Consider the following 16,335-nt stretch of genomic DNA (forward strand, 5'->3'; position numbering starts at 1 on the left):
AGTAGGCGTACGCGCTCCGTTCCTACCTGCCTTTAGGAGTTCATCTGTTCTACGTTTGGATGGCCCTGCTAGGATTGTCTTGGCATGTTCCATTCCGGGACTGTCATACCAGTCCCGAAACGTCACACCCCTAACCCATTCACAGAGCCTGTCTCTTGCGAGATTTTTTGGTACGCTAAGTGTCGGTTCTGGGCCCACAAATGGCGAGCCTGCACCAGTTTTGGCGAGGGAATCAGCACGTTCATTTCCCTCTAGGCCGACATGTCCCGGTATCCATATTAGCGACACTTTGTTTCCATCTCCTAATATATTGAGTAGTTTCTTACAATGAAGAATCGTCATGGACGTACTTTTCGTTGCCTCAAGTGCTTTCAACACGGCTTGACTATCCGAAAATATGCTTATTGCTTTCCCGATGTATTGCTGTTCTACCAGCAGTTGCACACAGGTTTCAATCGCATATAGCTCAGCTTGGAAAATTGTGGTGTGTTTTCCAAGACTGTGGTAGATCTCAGTCTTTGGACTGCTGCAGTAAATTCCTGCGCCAACACATTTCCGCAAGTAATAAGCCGTTTCTCGGCTTATCCCATTCGTTCCTATCCGGAAACAGGACGTTGTAGGTGCGCGTCAAGAGTTGGATTGGTGGTGTGAGATCCGAGACCATTCCCAGAATCTCATCCGATTGTAGTTCATCTACTAGTGTCGGTTTTGTAAGTTTTGTGATTACAGTGATATATAATTTATATGATTTTGTAACAAATTGCTCGCTATTTTGTGGCAAATACTGAAGCTCTGCAAACCTTAATCAAAGTACGTGTGTTTGGAATTTTGGGTGTGGCTTAACACGACAGGATCGGGCTAAGCCTTAGCTGCCTAATTTCTCTACAACCCATGAGAGCGACCAGAACAGTACAGCGTAATAGACTCTTAAGTGCCTTATCATAAACACACTATTTCAGGATACCTTTTATATTTTAAATATTTTTTTTTCTAGATTTGCCACCAAATAACACATTATTATACGACACAAATTCGACATACAGAGTGATCGCTAGGAACGGGTCGATGGTCAGCATTGACAGAACCATCACTGACGAGGAAACGCCGTTGGCTACCATCACTGCTGGTGAAATTCTGATCAGAAGGGACAATCCTAAATACAATGACGTCGTCCTTCTGCTCAGAAGCATAGAAAAAGAATTCGGTCAGAACTTGAACAAACCCTTCAAGGTGTTTGACAAGTTTGACAATGTCAGCGATTTACTGTTTCCGGTAAGTTGGACGAATTCAATTATTTTTTACAACGAAATTCACACGACTAGTTCAATTTTTTTTTCACTTATTTTTTACTACCCGAAACAGCGTTACATCACACAAACCTCGTACCTGAGTGTTTTATAGCCTCCATAACTGCACTAGCAAAAAACTAAAATACTTAAATATTATGACAAAACCACGATTTCAATATTATTTTAATGCCATCAACATGACGGCGGCGTAAAACAGGTACTGATAATTTCTGATTTTTGCCGTTGAAGCGCTGCGGTCGGAATTTGTTGAAATCAACTGAAATGCACCAAACCTATACTTGCCTATACCACAAATTAACTACAACAGATGCGAAAGAACACCGAATTACGCGTTCAGGTTTCTGTGACCTTCAGAAAGAGTTCATAGACAATCCGCATCAATGTATAGTTTGGGTTATTATTTGTTTGGGTGAAAATAATCTGCACCAATATGTTATCGAGGCATATAATCTCACAGTAATTTAATAGATTGCTCGTCATATTATATCAGTTCGTAGGAGATTAGGAAAAAAAAGATATTTATAGTATAAAAAATTAATTTATTTAACAAAATTTAATTAAAGATGTGACAAAATAGTTACTTTTCTATTGAATAGAATAGAATAGAATAGAATAGAATAATTTATTGATGTCAATGCCATACAAATAGTGGCGTACATAAGTCAAAATATAAAATAAAATACATATATAAAACACAATTAACTTAAAAATTAACACAAAAGACATAAAGTTAAAACCATCATATTAGATGGGTATACAATGACAGTTATATATCCTAGTTAATACATTGTAATATAAATATAGGGTGGGAGTTTCCAGTTCCCACATTCTGTTGTAGAAGGAGTTTCCATCAAGTGAGATTAATATGTATATCACTTGAAAGAAACTCCGTCGTAATCATACAGTGGATTTTCAAGTAACCAGCCACGAACCCTGCCCTTAAACACCTTATCGGACAATAGTTTATACCCATCCGGGAGTTTATTGTAAAGCTTCACACCCCAGTATCTAGGTCCATCTCGAGACCTTTCTAATCTATGTATAGGGATACTGAGTGTCATGAGAGCCGTGCTGAGCATTTGTGGGATATTTTTCCGTATTGGCTTTAACATATAATAGATTTTCCAATATATAAAGATTTGGGAGAGTAAGTATATTTAACATTTTAAAGGTTTCCCTGCAATCATCCCTGTAGCCCAATCCTCCGACAACTCTCACAGCCCTCCTCTGAAGCGCGAAAACCCTGCGCCACTGAGGTGCGTGACCCCAAGCCAAAACAGCGTAGGACATCACAGAATGAAAAAAAGAGCGTAGTAAGCCGTCCGCAATACGCAACAGGAAACAGTACCTGACAAATTACGCAGAACGAAGAGCGCGCTTCTTAGCTTCTTGCATAGTTGCTCAATATGAGCATTCCATCTCATTTCACTGTCCAACTGAACCCCTAAAAATGGAACAGATTCCCTGGAGAAGCGACAGTCCTCAGGCACACTCCTCAAAGAAAAAATTACACGATTTGTTTTGGCCTCATTTAAAACTAGGTTATTTTTCCGGAACCAGTCAGCCGCCCTCGCTTGAGCGTCATCCGCGCCTCCCTCTAGGTCTTTTAGTTCTTTTCCTCTGACCGAGACCGCTGTATCATCTGCGAATAAAACGTAGTGGTCGTCACGTCGGATATGTGGTAAGTTGTTTATATAAATCAAAAAAAGTAAAGGGCCCAGTACTGAGCCTTGTGGGACACCATTTTTAAGAGGTCTTGGGTTCGACCACACACCATCAACGACCACTCTCTGTATTCTGTCCTCCATGTAGGATTTCAAAAGGGCAACACTACCCTCACTAATTTATAATAGTCGAGTTTTTTAATGAGCAACTCGTGAGACACACAATCCAAGGCTTTACTTAAATCGCAAAATACCGCGCCAACATGTTCCCTACCCTCAAAGCCATCCAAGATGAATGACACGAGGTCCAGAATAGCCAGCACAGTGCTGCGTCCGGACCTGAAGCCGAACTGTTGGTCGTTCAGCAATAAATTCTCTTCAAGGAATAACGCCATTCTTGAGGCCATACATTTCTCAATGATTTTTGAAAAAACAGGAAGCAGTGAAATCGGACGATAATTAGATATATCATTCTTGTCCCCCTTTTTTGAATACGGGTACAACAACAGCCTCCTTGAGACAACATGAAAAAATGCATTCCCTAAAGCACAAATTAATTATTTTTGTTAGCGGTATAAGGATAAGCTCCCTTATCATCTTTATAATCCTAACACTGAACCCAAATTTGTCACGCGAATCTTTATTTTTTAAGTTAAGTATTACGTCCCTGACCTCATTAAAACCCACATCTCCGAACTTGAATTCCTCATCCGGCAGTATTTTAACATGTTAGATTAAGCGAATACGACACAGCATAGGTTTCCGGACTAAACGACTGGTGTATTTACACCACTCAATAGGCGTGTGGGGTTTGCCGAGCGGTTTCCGATGCAGTCGCTTTCTTTCGCATCTGTTAAAGGTAATTTGTGCCTATACCACGGCAGGCCGACTCGCTTTGGCGGGAACTCTACGCGTATATCCTTGCGCACACCGCCATTATGGGCGCCAGCAACAGAAATTAACCAGTGTCGTAGTCAGTCGTAGTTTTTGTCATCGACAACATACAGTTACGGGCGTTACGGCAGCTTTGAGTCAGTAGCGTGCGGCTTAATTTATTTCATTCTTTTCATGAGTGATATATTTTGTTTTTTAGTTTTATTTTTTTTATTGTGTGATAGGTATATTTGGTTTTTGTCAGTTTTTTTAGTGTTTGCGTCAAATACAATTTCCGTTCGAATGTTTACCTGTGCATGTAGTGTGATAAAAAAAAATAAGCTAGGGATTGCTTCTAATTGGTAAAGATACCACTTACCATAACAACATTAGACACCCGAGCTGGTTTAAACTCTCTCTTCCCCCTCTCCTGGTCCTGAAAACCCACAATATTATCACGATCACTATTATAAAAGAAGTTCAACTTGATATTCATATCATCAACAGGGTTGTTAAGTAGTTTATTAAGCAAAAAACTACGCCAAAACCTACGCGTAGTTTTTTGTATTAACTACGTTTTAAAATTTTTAAAACTACCTTCAAAAACTGCCTACAAAAATATAGTGAAACATAAACAATTTAGGCTTTAAACAAAAATCAAGCCAAATTCTTATCATGGCAGTATGAAGTTATATTATATTTGTATAAGTTAAACAACATCAGAAAAAAAGACAATTTTTTTTCAACAAAAGTGTATTTTCTACGAAATACAAAGCAACATTGAACACAAAATAAACTATAAATTCTTATGGAGAAATTCTCCATAAACATTTTCCAGGAGAATATGACTTTTTACATCTAAAGGCAATTACAGTATTTTTTTAATACGTCCCTGTCTATCAATACCAAATCAAACCAAACCAAAATACCAACACTTTAATTTTTAATAAGATTATTTGTCTGTCGTAGACATCAGTTAGATACTAAAATGCTTTTTTCAGGACTCCACCCCTGGAATAACTATCAGTGGCGGCGGCAACAGATACGTAGCGCGATTCCAGGAACTCCTCAGGGACTCAGAGTCCTGCTCAACAACCCGACAACCTCACAGTGCCTCTCAAAGGATCATTCCTACAACGATCTCTGCCATACTAGTGTTCATTTTAGTGAAGTTATTCTTATAAATAAATATACCTACGCTTAAAGGGAAAAACTATTAGTTAGGACTGTTTAATTTATATTTTTATATATTTTATGCGTACTGTTTTTTGTGGTATCTACTTAGGACATTTAGCATTTTTAGGAAATATATAAATGTATATAGTTAAATGAAATTTGCAAAAATTGACACACCATTATGACATTGACATTTTTTTATAGATATATTTTCTATGAATATAATTCTCAACTTTATGTATTGTTCGCTGTACAATAAATGTATCAAATTACATACTATTTTTGTATTACGTACAAATATTGATAGCAATATAAATATAAATAAATAAGTTACCTTAATTTATGAAGTATTGTTAATGTATAAATATACGTCCATAACTAGACATACATTATGTAGTTTTTACATTTCATAGTTTTATAATGTTTAGAAAAGCAGAATCGCAAGGTGCTTTACAATTTTGAATAATGTTAAATAAAGAATTTTTTATTATTTTTGTTTTATTCAAACCTTGTATGGAATGTGTGCGTGCAATAAAATCTGAACAGTTTATGTGCGCATCGCTTGAAGTTGTTTTTCGAGTGGTTTGACAGTTGCTTAAGTAGGGTTATTGTAAAAATTAACTGGTATCTAAGATTCAGCAAATAAGAGTGATCCAGCTTTCCGAAAAAGCTCTACAGTATGTCTCCCGATTGTCTTTACAAGAGAAAAAACTTTTGAGAAAGATGCATTCTTACTTTATTATTACTAAGTAATAAAATTATACAGGGTGAGTTTCCTAGGATGTTCTCTATGGGTATCTCGGAAACTACTGGAGATAGAGAGTCAGTTAAGTGGGGGAAAGAATTGCAGTTTTGTGGGGTCATAAATATGCTCCTTCCAGTTTTTCGAAAAAGTTGATGGCTTACTAGATATTTCGAAAAAAAAAACAAATTTTGGCTATTTTAAAAATTGTCCCTAATTCCATTATAATCTATTTTAGACAAAAAGTTTTCAGATAAAAGTTGTAGATAATCGCATCCCTAATGTGCTCTCCGATTTTTTCTAAAGCCTGTCATTTTTGACATATGACACAAACATATGTTTTTTTTAATTGAAACCATAGTTGGCCATGACTTCATAAAAAGCGCCATTTTTAAGCTTTTTAGCGATATACGGTATAATATGTTTCTTTCACAAAATTACTGAGTTATAGCCAATTCTTATCTTTCTTGACTAATTTCAGTTAGTTAGCCAGGGAAACAAGTTCAATCGTCGTTGCTCTCAAAGATGTGAAATTGTCACATCCAATCTTTGAAAATTAAAAATAAATAAAAATTGTAAATACGAGTTTTTCAAATGAATAAAAGCGTTTAGGATTATCGGTTCAACTTTTCTTGTCCATACAGTTTCGAGGATACGTTGACCGGTGAACATTATTTACGTTATTTAGAGAAAGGTTTTTAAGACGTGTTAGAAAGTTAAATTTAGATACTCGCGCATTAAGAGTCCATTTGCGCTACACCGCTCGGGTCGGTCTCAGGGGTCGGGTAGAGCGGGTGTGCTGTGGAAGGCGGTCCGTTCACGATCCCCCACCGCCTGATTTTTGGTCGGACGCATTCAGTGTAAATCACATCTGAATATTTCCCATATTTATTTCAGTGGAGTAAAAACGATATCAAAATGTGTCAAAAATTTTTTTTGGAGGTATAACTACATGATATCTATACAGGATTATCAGTTAGGCCTTTGTGCATGTGAAATAACTAATTACGACCTTTTTGGGGTGTCAGAAATTTTTAACTAGCAAAATGTCAAAATGTATAACCATGTTTTTTTATCTTTCCTACGCGATAACTCCTAAACTAATCAACTTATTCACAAACTCTTTTTTTAATCGATTGAGAACACATAGGCGGTGATAGCTGAGGTAATTAAAATTCCATAGTGAGTGTATTTTTTTGAAAATGGATTAAACTTCAAACATTAACTTTATTGTATCATGATTTTCGGTAAGCGAGAAACTTTTTTATTTGAAGGAATTTTTACTTAGTATCTGCGTATGAAATAAAGTAAAATATTGAAAAAGTTTTGAAACTTGGTACAATTTTCTAATGCTAATACTTTTCTTGTTATCCTAAATTAAGTTTACGAATAGGCCGCGCGCGAGACCACTCGGGCCTCGCCGCCCGAGACTTTGATTTTATATGGCGACACGGCGGACGCGATGTTCCGTAGGCCTATTTCTGATTATTTGTATTGTACCTGCAGTTTGAAATTTAGTTAATTCAGTACGTTATAAATTATTTAGTTATCGACTTTTTAATTTGCAGAAAAACTATAAACAAAAATGATAGGCTTTTTAAATCCTATTATAACGAAACCTAAAAACTATCATAATCATAAATGCTGCGGAAAAAGGCAAAATGATGTATGCTTAATATATTAATTAATAATTGTATATATATTATATTAACAATTATTAATATATTATATTAACAAAAAGAAAACTAGTTAAATAGAACGGTTTTGATATTATAATATTTTTGATATGTGATAAAATAGGAAAAAAAGGGCAAACATCACAAATTAACATCTAGACAAACAGGTATCTTATGTTGTAACCTATTTTAATAAGATTTTTTAATAAATTCATTGATAATAAAATTGATATGATCGCTAAAATTCCATAGCCAGTATTTTTTTTTTTGCCAATAGAGCTGAATAATTTGTCATAAACCAGAATAATTTTAATTATTCTTATTTACCGTAAATATAATAATAATAATAATAATAATAATATAATTCCATTACATAAATAATTCTATATAATTCTACAGAATGTCCCCGGATTGTGGAAAAACAAGTGGAAAAACTTTTTTATTATTGACATTTTGAGAAAAATGTATTCTTCATAAAAAATTTTGCTTGTTCTAAAATGGTTAATCCCGTTTATACTTTTCCAAATTTCCATACCGTTTGTATATTGTTGAATTTTTTCAGTCTTAAAAATCAAGGGGCGTTTCTATGGTAATATAATTTCGATTATATTCTTTGATAGACGGTTATTATTAATTATTGTTTTATTATATGTAAATTTATATATGCATGGGAAATATTGTTGATCGTCATTTCCCAGTCAACTGGACGCCGTTTTTTTTTCGATCATACGGTATATTATGTATTTCAATAAAAGCGACAATACTTAGGCAACAATGTTTTCGATCTAGCGTGGTTTAATGACAAAAGGGGCTCCCTGTAATCCTTTTACCTGTTCAAATTAATTGATTAGTATAATGAGACAAGTCGCTGATTCCTACTATTTAGTGGTTTTCATATTTTATTGCAATGAAAATCGCAGTTTTACGTACACAAAACGCAGATTTAATTTAATTTTTTTTTAAAAACTCAGAGCAAAATTTAAAATGTCATATGTCAAATAGAAAAAAAATATTACAGTCGAAAGTGATAAAATATCCGATTTTTAAAGAAAAATCTCAATGCAATCGGTAATATTTGCCATGACTACCAACATAAAGCTTTTTTAATCTGCCAATTCGTTTATTTAATCAGGAAAGTGTGCTCAAAGGTTTCAAAAAAAAGAATTTTTATTCATTTCCGATAAAGACAATTAAAATAAAAATTCTCCAGCTTTGGCAACATTTGACTTTCAAAGAAATTTTTGTCTATTTTAATTTCTACACCGGGTGCGTCTCAAAAGTGGCTCACCCCTATAACTTTCTTATTTTTTCAGATAAAAAAACGAGATTTGGTATGTTAGTATATGACATAAATTAGGATTGATTGACGTATTCAATTGTTTTTGGTCACTTCTTGTTTCACCGGAAATGACTACAACTTTTGATTCTTAAATGGCACCCCCGGTATTTGTTTACTTTATTCGATAGAAAATGACATTCTGAATATAATGACATATCATATATCATATGTCAACTTTTGAAATTTTCGCTTAAAACGAAATTGAATTTTAAATTTCAATCAAGTAGCCTTGGAAAAATAGATTTGATCGTCTAATGTTTTTAGTGCCTTGTCCTGGCCAGTTAGAAAATGCTCAAATCGTATTTTTAATCATATCTCAATTTTTTCAAATAGAACGAGGGTGGCTAATTAGCATATTTGGGAAAAGCATTTTTTACGAATAATTTGATACCTCACACTGGTATTTCGAGTCAAATTATCGTTATGAACCGCATGTTATAATTTCCTTTATAATTTCAAATAAACCATATGCGAAAATGTCAAAAGTTGACATATGATATGTCATTCTATTCAGAGTGTCATTTTCTATCGAATAAAGTAAAAAAATACCGAAAAAACTAAATATGCCATCAGTTTGCTTAAATAGAACAAGTAACATATAATTTACGCGAAACTGACGATATGACCACAGACAACAAATTGCAGAGCTTCACAATTCAGCATAAAAAATATTTATTAAAAAAATAAATTAAATATAACTGTAATCAGAAAACCTTAATTTATGTCTGTATTGTAACGGAATTTTAACTTATAATACTCTTTCCAATATAGACATGTCTTATAAACCTTATATTTTTAAATGACGTGTTGAACGATGTGGGGTACCGATTAATTTTGAAGAAAAAAATATTAAACCCTGAACTTAAATTAAAATTTATTTTTAAATTATAAGAAAGTATCGCTTATAATTAAATTAACTATTAAATTTATTTCAATCAATATTTTTTAAGTATAATAAATACAACTTTGTTTGACCATCAAAATCTCAAAAATGGTAGATAACAACCTATTCTCAGACCTATTGAATAGACATATAAAATTTAATCAAAATCGGTCAAGCCGTTACGGAGAAGTATGGTAACAAAAAAATTAAAAAACAACCCCTATTTGAAAGTGAAAATTTAGTGTCGTATGTATTTTTTAATGCCACATCGTAAAAAAACAAAAATTAAAAATTTTGTCCAAAAAAATAAAAAAATTGGGGTGGGCCCCCCTTGTCACTTAAGGGTATAAAAAATAGATAACAGCCTATTCTCAGACCCACTGAATATACATATAAAATTTCATCAAAATCGGTCAAGCCGTTACGGTGAAGTCGGGAGAAGTATGGTAACAAAAAAACAACCCCTATTTGAAAGTGAAAATTTAGTGTTGTATGTATTTTTTATTGCCACATCGTAAAAAAACAAAAATTAAAAATTTTGTCCAAAAAAATAAAAAAAATTGGGGTGGGCCCCCCTTGTCACTTAAGGGTATAAAAAATAGATAACAACCAATTCTCAGACCTACTGCATATACATATTAAATTTCATCAAAATCGGTCAAGCCGTTACGGAGAAGTCGGGAGAAGTATGGTAACAAAAAATTAAAAAAAAACAACCCCTATTTGAACGTGAAAATTTAGTGTTAAATGTATTTTTTAATGCCACATCGTAAAAAAACAAAAATTAAATATTTTACCCAAAAAATAAAAAAAATTGGGGTAGGCCCCCCTTGTCACTTAAGGGTATAAAAAAATAGATAACAACCTATTTTCAGACCTACTGAATATACATATAAAATTTCATCAAAATCGGTCAAGCCGTTACGGAGAAGTACGTAACAAAAAATTAAAAAAAAAACCTATTTGAAAGTGAAAATTTAGTGTTAAATGTATTTTTTAATGCCACATCGTAAAAAAACTAAAATTAAATATTTTACCCAAAAAATAAAAAAAATTGGGGTAGGCCCCCCTTGTCACTTAAGGGTATAAAAAAATAGGTAACAACCTATTTTCAGACCTACTGAATATACATATAGAATTTCATCAAAATCGGTTAAGCCGTTACGGAGAAGTACGTAACAAAAAATTAAAAAAAAACCCTATTTGAAAGTGAAAATTTAGTGTTAAATGTATTTTTTAATGCCACATCGTAAAAAAACTAAAATTAAATATTTTGTCCAAAAAATAAAAAAAATTGGGGTGGGCCCCCCCTTGCCACTTATAAAAAAATAGATAACAACCTATTCTCAGACCTACTGAATATACATATAAAATTTCATCAAAATCGGTTAAGCCGTTATGGAGGAGTACGGTATCTAAAACTGTGACAAGACAATTTTTTATATGTATTAGATTTCAGAAATCTGCCTAAACCTTAGCCCGATCCTGTCGTGTTAAGCCACCCATAATTCCAAACGCACGTGCTTTCAGCGAAAAAATATAAATTTTTAAATTCCTTAGATTAGGGCTTGCAGAGCTTCAGCATTTGCCATAAAATAGCGAGCAATTTGTTACAAAACCATATAAATTATATATCACTGTAATCACAAAACTTCAATCTATATCCCTCCTGTAACAGAATTTTAAATTATATTTTTATTTTTGAGAAAATTTAGTCCAAACATAAGGTTTATTTTGTTGATGTTTGACCATCAAAATCTTAAAAATGAACAAGTTATCTAAAAATGTGCCACACGACGGATTTAGTATAATCCTTTATCTTTAATTTTCTTCTTCGTTTGTGTAAAAATACCTAGCCAGTTTGACATAAAACGTTAAATGCCGAACGCTTATTTTGCTACTTTTTCGGACTAGTGAAATGGACTCTTAATAGAGTGGTTCCAACATGACTTTCATTATGACACACCAAACTTCCCCCCCCCCACAATGTAAGAAATGTTAAAAATTATTTCATTATCATAATGGACCGTTTCACTATATTTTGGAATTAGCATAATTGAATAAAGCAATTAATTCTAGAATTTTCTGCTATCTCACTTTCAAAAAATTTGAAGTCGTTCTTAAGAGAATAAATAAAAACAAAAAAGCTCAGAATAAAAATCGGCACTTTATTTTTAATACGTCACACCTGGCATGCTGAAAAGCGGCAACACGGCCGGACCACCACGCTGACTGCTGACCCGCCACCACCTCCACACAAGGCAATTCAACCTTTTCCAATATGGTGGAGATAGAAGTGCTTTATTTGGCGCGTATTATAGAACCTGTTTTATTTCCAAATAGACATTTTTCACACAAATGTCGGGTTAGATTATGTAATATTTCACTAATTTTTTTAATATACTTAGAATTTTTTGTATTATTACTTTTATGAAAACATCAGTTAGTTACTTTTTATAAAAAGGTCTGATTTCTCAGAAAATAAGTAGGTAGTGTACTAGTGTGTAAATATTCAAACTTGAGGTAGCATATATAGGGTGTTCAAAATCATCGGAAAAAGAAATAACCAGAAATATATGACAGAAAATAGCAATATAAACTAAATATTCAATTCCAAACACTTACCTATCATAGTTTAGAATTTAATGCACGTTTGATAAATATATATACTATTATGGTCAGTATAGGAAGTTACTTGTCTTAGTAAAAGCCTTGGTAAATACTCTTGGTGTAAACTACACTGGCTTGGGTTAAAAAATATGGAATATTTTCCTATGTTTTGCAGCATTACACAAATGGGAATAAATTTGAACTACAATAGGTGAAGATAACTAAAAAATGTAATATGTGTTTCAAGATTTTATATATAAAAAAAACTAAATACCTTTTTATAAAAAAAATATTGGTTATTCTGAAAAAGACGGATTTAATAATAAATTCTGACGTATGTGAGTGTCAATTGTGACCTGAAAAAAGACTTACATCCAGGCCACGTATATTTTCAAATGTGAATGTTGTCAATATCTTGTAAGGTAAGTGTAAACAGTAGCCATAACTACATCCTCACTAGGGTAACTTTGGCCTTTGGCCTTTTGGAGGCATATTTAATGTACTTCTTACCCGAGAACTACTAGTAGGAGTGAAATTATCTCTTTTAATAGCCGTCAACCATTTTTTACGAAGCTCGTCATTTTTGGGGAATATAAAAGCAGAAACCTTGGGACCCCTCCTATAATTCTCGTAACAATTTGGAACAGAGCATGTAAAAAGTATGCTACAATAAAATGTTAATACCTACCCTTTAATACCTATCTTTAGATTTTTGTAAATACTTCTAGTTCTTACTTTAAAATAATTAATAATAGAGGAGTACGACAAGCACAAAAGTTTGAAGTTCCCTATGTGGAATGTCTGGTTTGGAATTTTATTACATTTTTTTGTTATTTTATCACAATTTTCTGATCACACCATGCACTGAACACTAAGAACTAAACAAACGTGTTGCAGAAGCACAACAAACTAGAGATAATTAATTATTTCTGGTATGAAATCGGAACGAGAAACCACTACCGGCTTTTCAGTTTAAAGGTAAAGAATTTAATAATGCGCTGCCTTCGCCGTCATATTTGCCTTGCCCATATCATGTTAATTAGCCTTGAGTTGAGGTGGTGCTGGTCAAATCAAATCGCAATGTTCCCAGTTGTTGGCTGGCGCACGAGCACGGTTCTGCAATGTGATTGGGAGTATTTTTCATACGTCATCAACTGGCGCTTTAGAATAGAATTAGAATTTAGAATAAGTGGGAGGGGGTTAATCTCTGCGACCTTAGAGATCTATTGTGTCCCCCTTTCTTGAGTTATAACTCATCATACAGTCCCAGGACTTCCTACGGAGACCCGTGTCCCTCACAGTCGAGGAGCTACGACCCAGGCCGGGTAGACGAAATGGTAGCTTGTGTCGCCTGTTGGGTTTAGAGGTAGGAGGTAGGCTCCCGACGCTTGGAGGTGGTAGCTTGTATGCCACTTGCGGAGGATAGTCTCACGCAAGTGTCAGCCACCTCTCCTGTAGTTCTCTTTGGGTTTGGCCTCTTGGAACTTTCATTGTTACTGTTCCCAGTGTCGCTAGGGGGTTTCCCCACAGCTTCACCGGTGATGTTTTTATTACTATTATTACCAGATCTCATAGTGTTCCTATGAGTCGCTAGGGACAGTCGGTCCACTTCTACAGAGCCCCGCATGTAGAAGTAAGGGGTAGGTTGAGGCTGTCCGTAGCCCCGCCCGGTGTCGTTATATGTCTTGGTGCAATTCCCTGGCCACGACACTACAGTCAGGGACAAGACGATGAGTGAGATGCTTCTTAGACCAAGCCAAGTGCTAGGGGGGATTCCCCCCAGCACCTGACCAGGAGCTTCCCCACCAACAACAAGGTCTTGCATCTCCTAGGGGAAGAATTGGCGCTTTAAAAACTTTTGTAAACCTTGCCTGTTGTTAACCATACCGCATAAAAAAATCTAAAATGGATAAGTCGGGTGACCGAGGAGACCCATGCAATTGGTCCACCTTTTTCTATCCCTGAGTCTACATACATCTTTCACAAAAAATAAAATACCCAATTCAAGGACAAAATCTGAAATAGAAGACTATTTTCAGTATATTTATCAAAAAAAAAATAGTTCCATGACATTGAATAATTTTTTATAGGCCTTCAAAATTGCTTTAATTTGAAATAATTTTAAAGCGCCAATTAAAATTATTTCAAATTAAAGCAATTTTAGTAGACTCAGGGATAGAAAGAGGTGGACCAATTGCATGGGTCTCCTCGGTCACCCGACTTATCCATTTTAGATTTTTTTACGCGGTATGGTTAACAATAGGCAAGGTTTACAAAAGAACTTATGAGAGGCACTCGAAGAGGCGGAACAGGAGAAGTTTAATTAAGTCGACCAGTCGTTCTGTGACAATAGCTAGAAATTCACTTTTAAAAAGATGCATTTATGTACTCAAAACAATTGCGGATTTTTTAAACATTTTCTAAAATACCATAAATCGTATATGTATTGATTATTTTTTTAAGTTTTAGTTTGTGTAATGTAAATTGTAAAGAGCCGTTTAATAATATATTTTGTCTTTTTATAAGTTATAAATCATAACAAAATTAGAACACCATTGGAAACCGTTCTCTAAAAAACATAAGTAACTTTCACTGGTCAACGTATCTTGTATGGTGAAGAAAAGTTAAACCAATAATCCTACACGCTTTTCTTCATTAAAAAAAAAAATATTTACCATTTTTGTTTATTTTAATTTACAAAGATTGGATGTGACAATTTCACATTTTTGAGAGCAACGACGATTGAACTTGTTTCCATGGCTAACTAAGTGAAACTAGTCAAGAAAGATAAGAATTGGCTATACTATAACTCCGTAATTTTGTAAAAGAAACATATTATAGCTTATATCGCTGAAAAGCTTAAAAAATGGCGCTTTTTATGAACTCATGGCCAACTATGGTTTCCATTTAAAAAAACATATGTTTGTGTCATATGTCAATTTTAGAATTTAGAATGAGTGGGAGGGGGGTTAATCACTTCGACCTTACAGATCCATTGTGTCCCCCTTTCTTTAATCATAACTCATCATACAGTCCCAGGGCTTTGACAAAAGCCAGTATCTGGGACGGTTTTATAGAGGGTAGTTCTCCATCTCCAATATCAGTCGTACCAAAATTCATGGCACGAATGGTTGTCGTCTCGGCGCACTCAGTGATGAGGTGTACTGGTGTTTCCCCATCTTCCCCACAGAATCTGCATTCGCCGTTTCTTCTTAGTTTCAATCTACTGAGGTGTTCATTGAGGAGACAGTGTCCTGTTAAAAACCCCGTGACAATCCGAAGATTGTTCTTACTCAGACCTAGGAAGATCTGTGATTTCATATGTCAAACATGACAGGCTTTAGAAAAAATCGGAGAACACAATCTCATTAGGAATGTGATTATCTACAACTTTTATCTGAACACTTTTTGTCTAAAATAGATTATAATGGAATTAGGGACAATTTTTAAAATAGCCAAAATTTGTTTTTTTCGAAACATAAGTAAGCCATGAACTTTTTCAAAAATCTGAAAGGCACATATGACCTCACAAACTGCAATTCTTTCCCCATTTAACCGACCCTCTATCTCTAGGAAACTCACCCTGTATAACGATTCTTGCCACTTAACTGCTCATGTTTTTCTGCAGAAATTTAATTCTACAGTTACAGTTCTACATTCTACAGTACATCAGCAGTTAAGTGGCAAGAATCTACATATATAAAATGCTAATGTTTATCTGTGTCGTCTCTACTGAAGTAACGACTTTAGCTAATTGGCTCTTCTAAAAATTGTCGTCGCCGGATTTTTTGTTTTTCATTTAATTAAACAAACAATAAAAAGTTTTTTTTTTCCTGATATCGTGGCTGATGCGCCAGGCTTCAACTAGTCCTTATATAATTTTATTATATAGGTACCTATACTGCAAGAAATTTGTTTTCTATATTTATTATTACTTGTATTATTTAATTATAAGTAGTTGTTAAAATTGAAAGTGTTTTTATCAAAACTAGGTGTAGTAAAATACTCTGAGTTTCGTAGTATACAGGGTGCATCAAAACATGATGTATTTGTTTCAACCGC

The 16,335-nt window shown here is 34.1% G+C and overlaps 1 protein-coding gene across 3 annotated transcripts in view; it reads left to right on the forward strand.

Moving 5' to 3' along the window:
• The window catches only part of LOC115891805 (transferrin-like), a 39,640-nt gene extending 34,230 nt beyond the window's left edge, over positions 1-5,410 (forward strand). For all 3 annotated transcript variants that reach the window (XM_030912367.1, XM_030912368.1, XM_030912366.1), the window contains exons 11-12: positions 995-1,272; positions 4,849-5,410. In XM_030912367.1, coding sequence (XP_030768227.1) covers positions 995-1,272; positions 4,849-5,031 — 461 coding nt within the window. In that variant the 3' untranslated portion in view covers positions 5,032-5,410. The remainder of the gene's footprint in view (positions 1-994; positions 1,273-4,848) is intronic.
• Positions 5,411-16,335: the final 10,925 nt, after the last annotated feature.

This window comes from Sitophilus oryzae, unplaced genomic scaffold (genome assembly GCF_002938485.1).
Source record: "Sitophilus oryzae breed Bouriz unplaced genomic scaffold, Soryzae_2.0 scaffold_119_pilon_pilon, whole genome shotgun sequence".
Taxonomy (NCBI): domain Eukaryota; kingdom Metazoa; phylum Arthropoda; class Insecta; order Coleoptera; family Curculionidae; genus Sitophilus; species Sitophilus oryzae.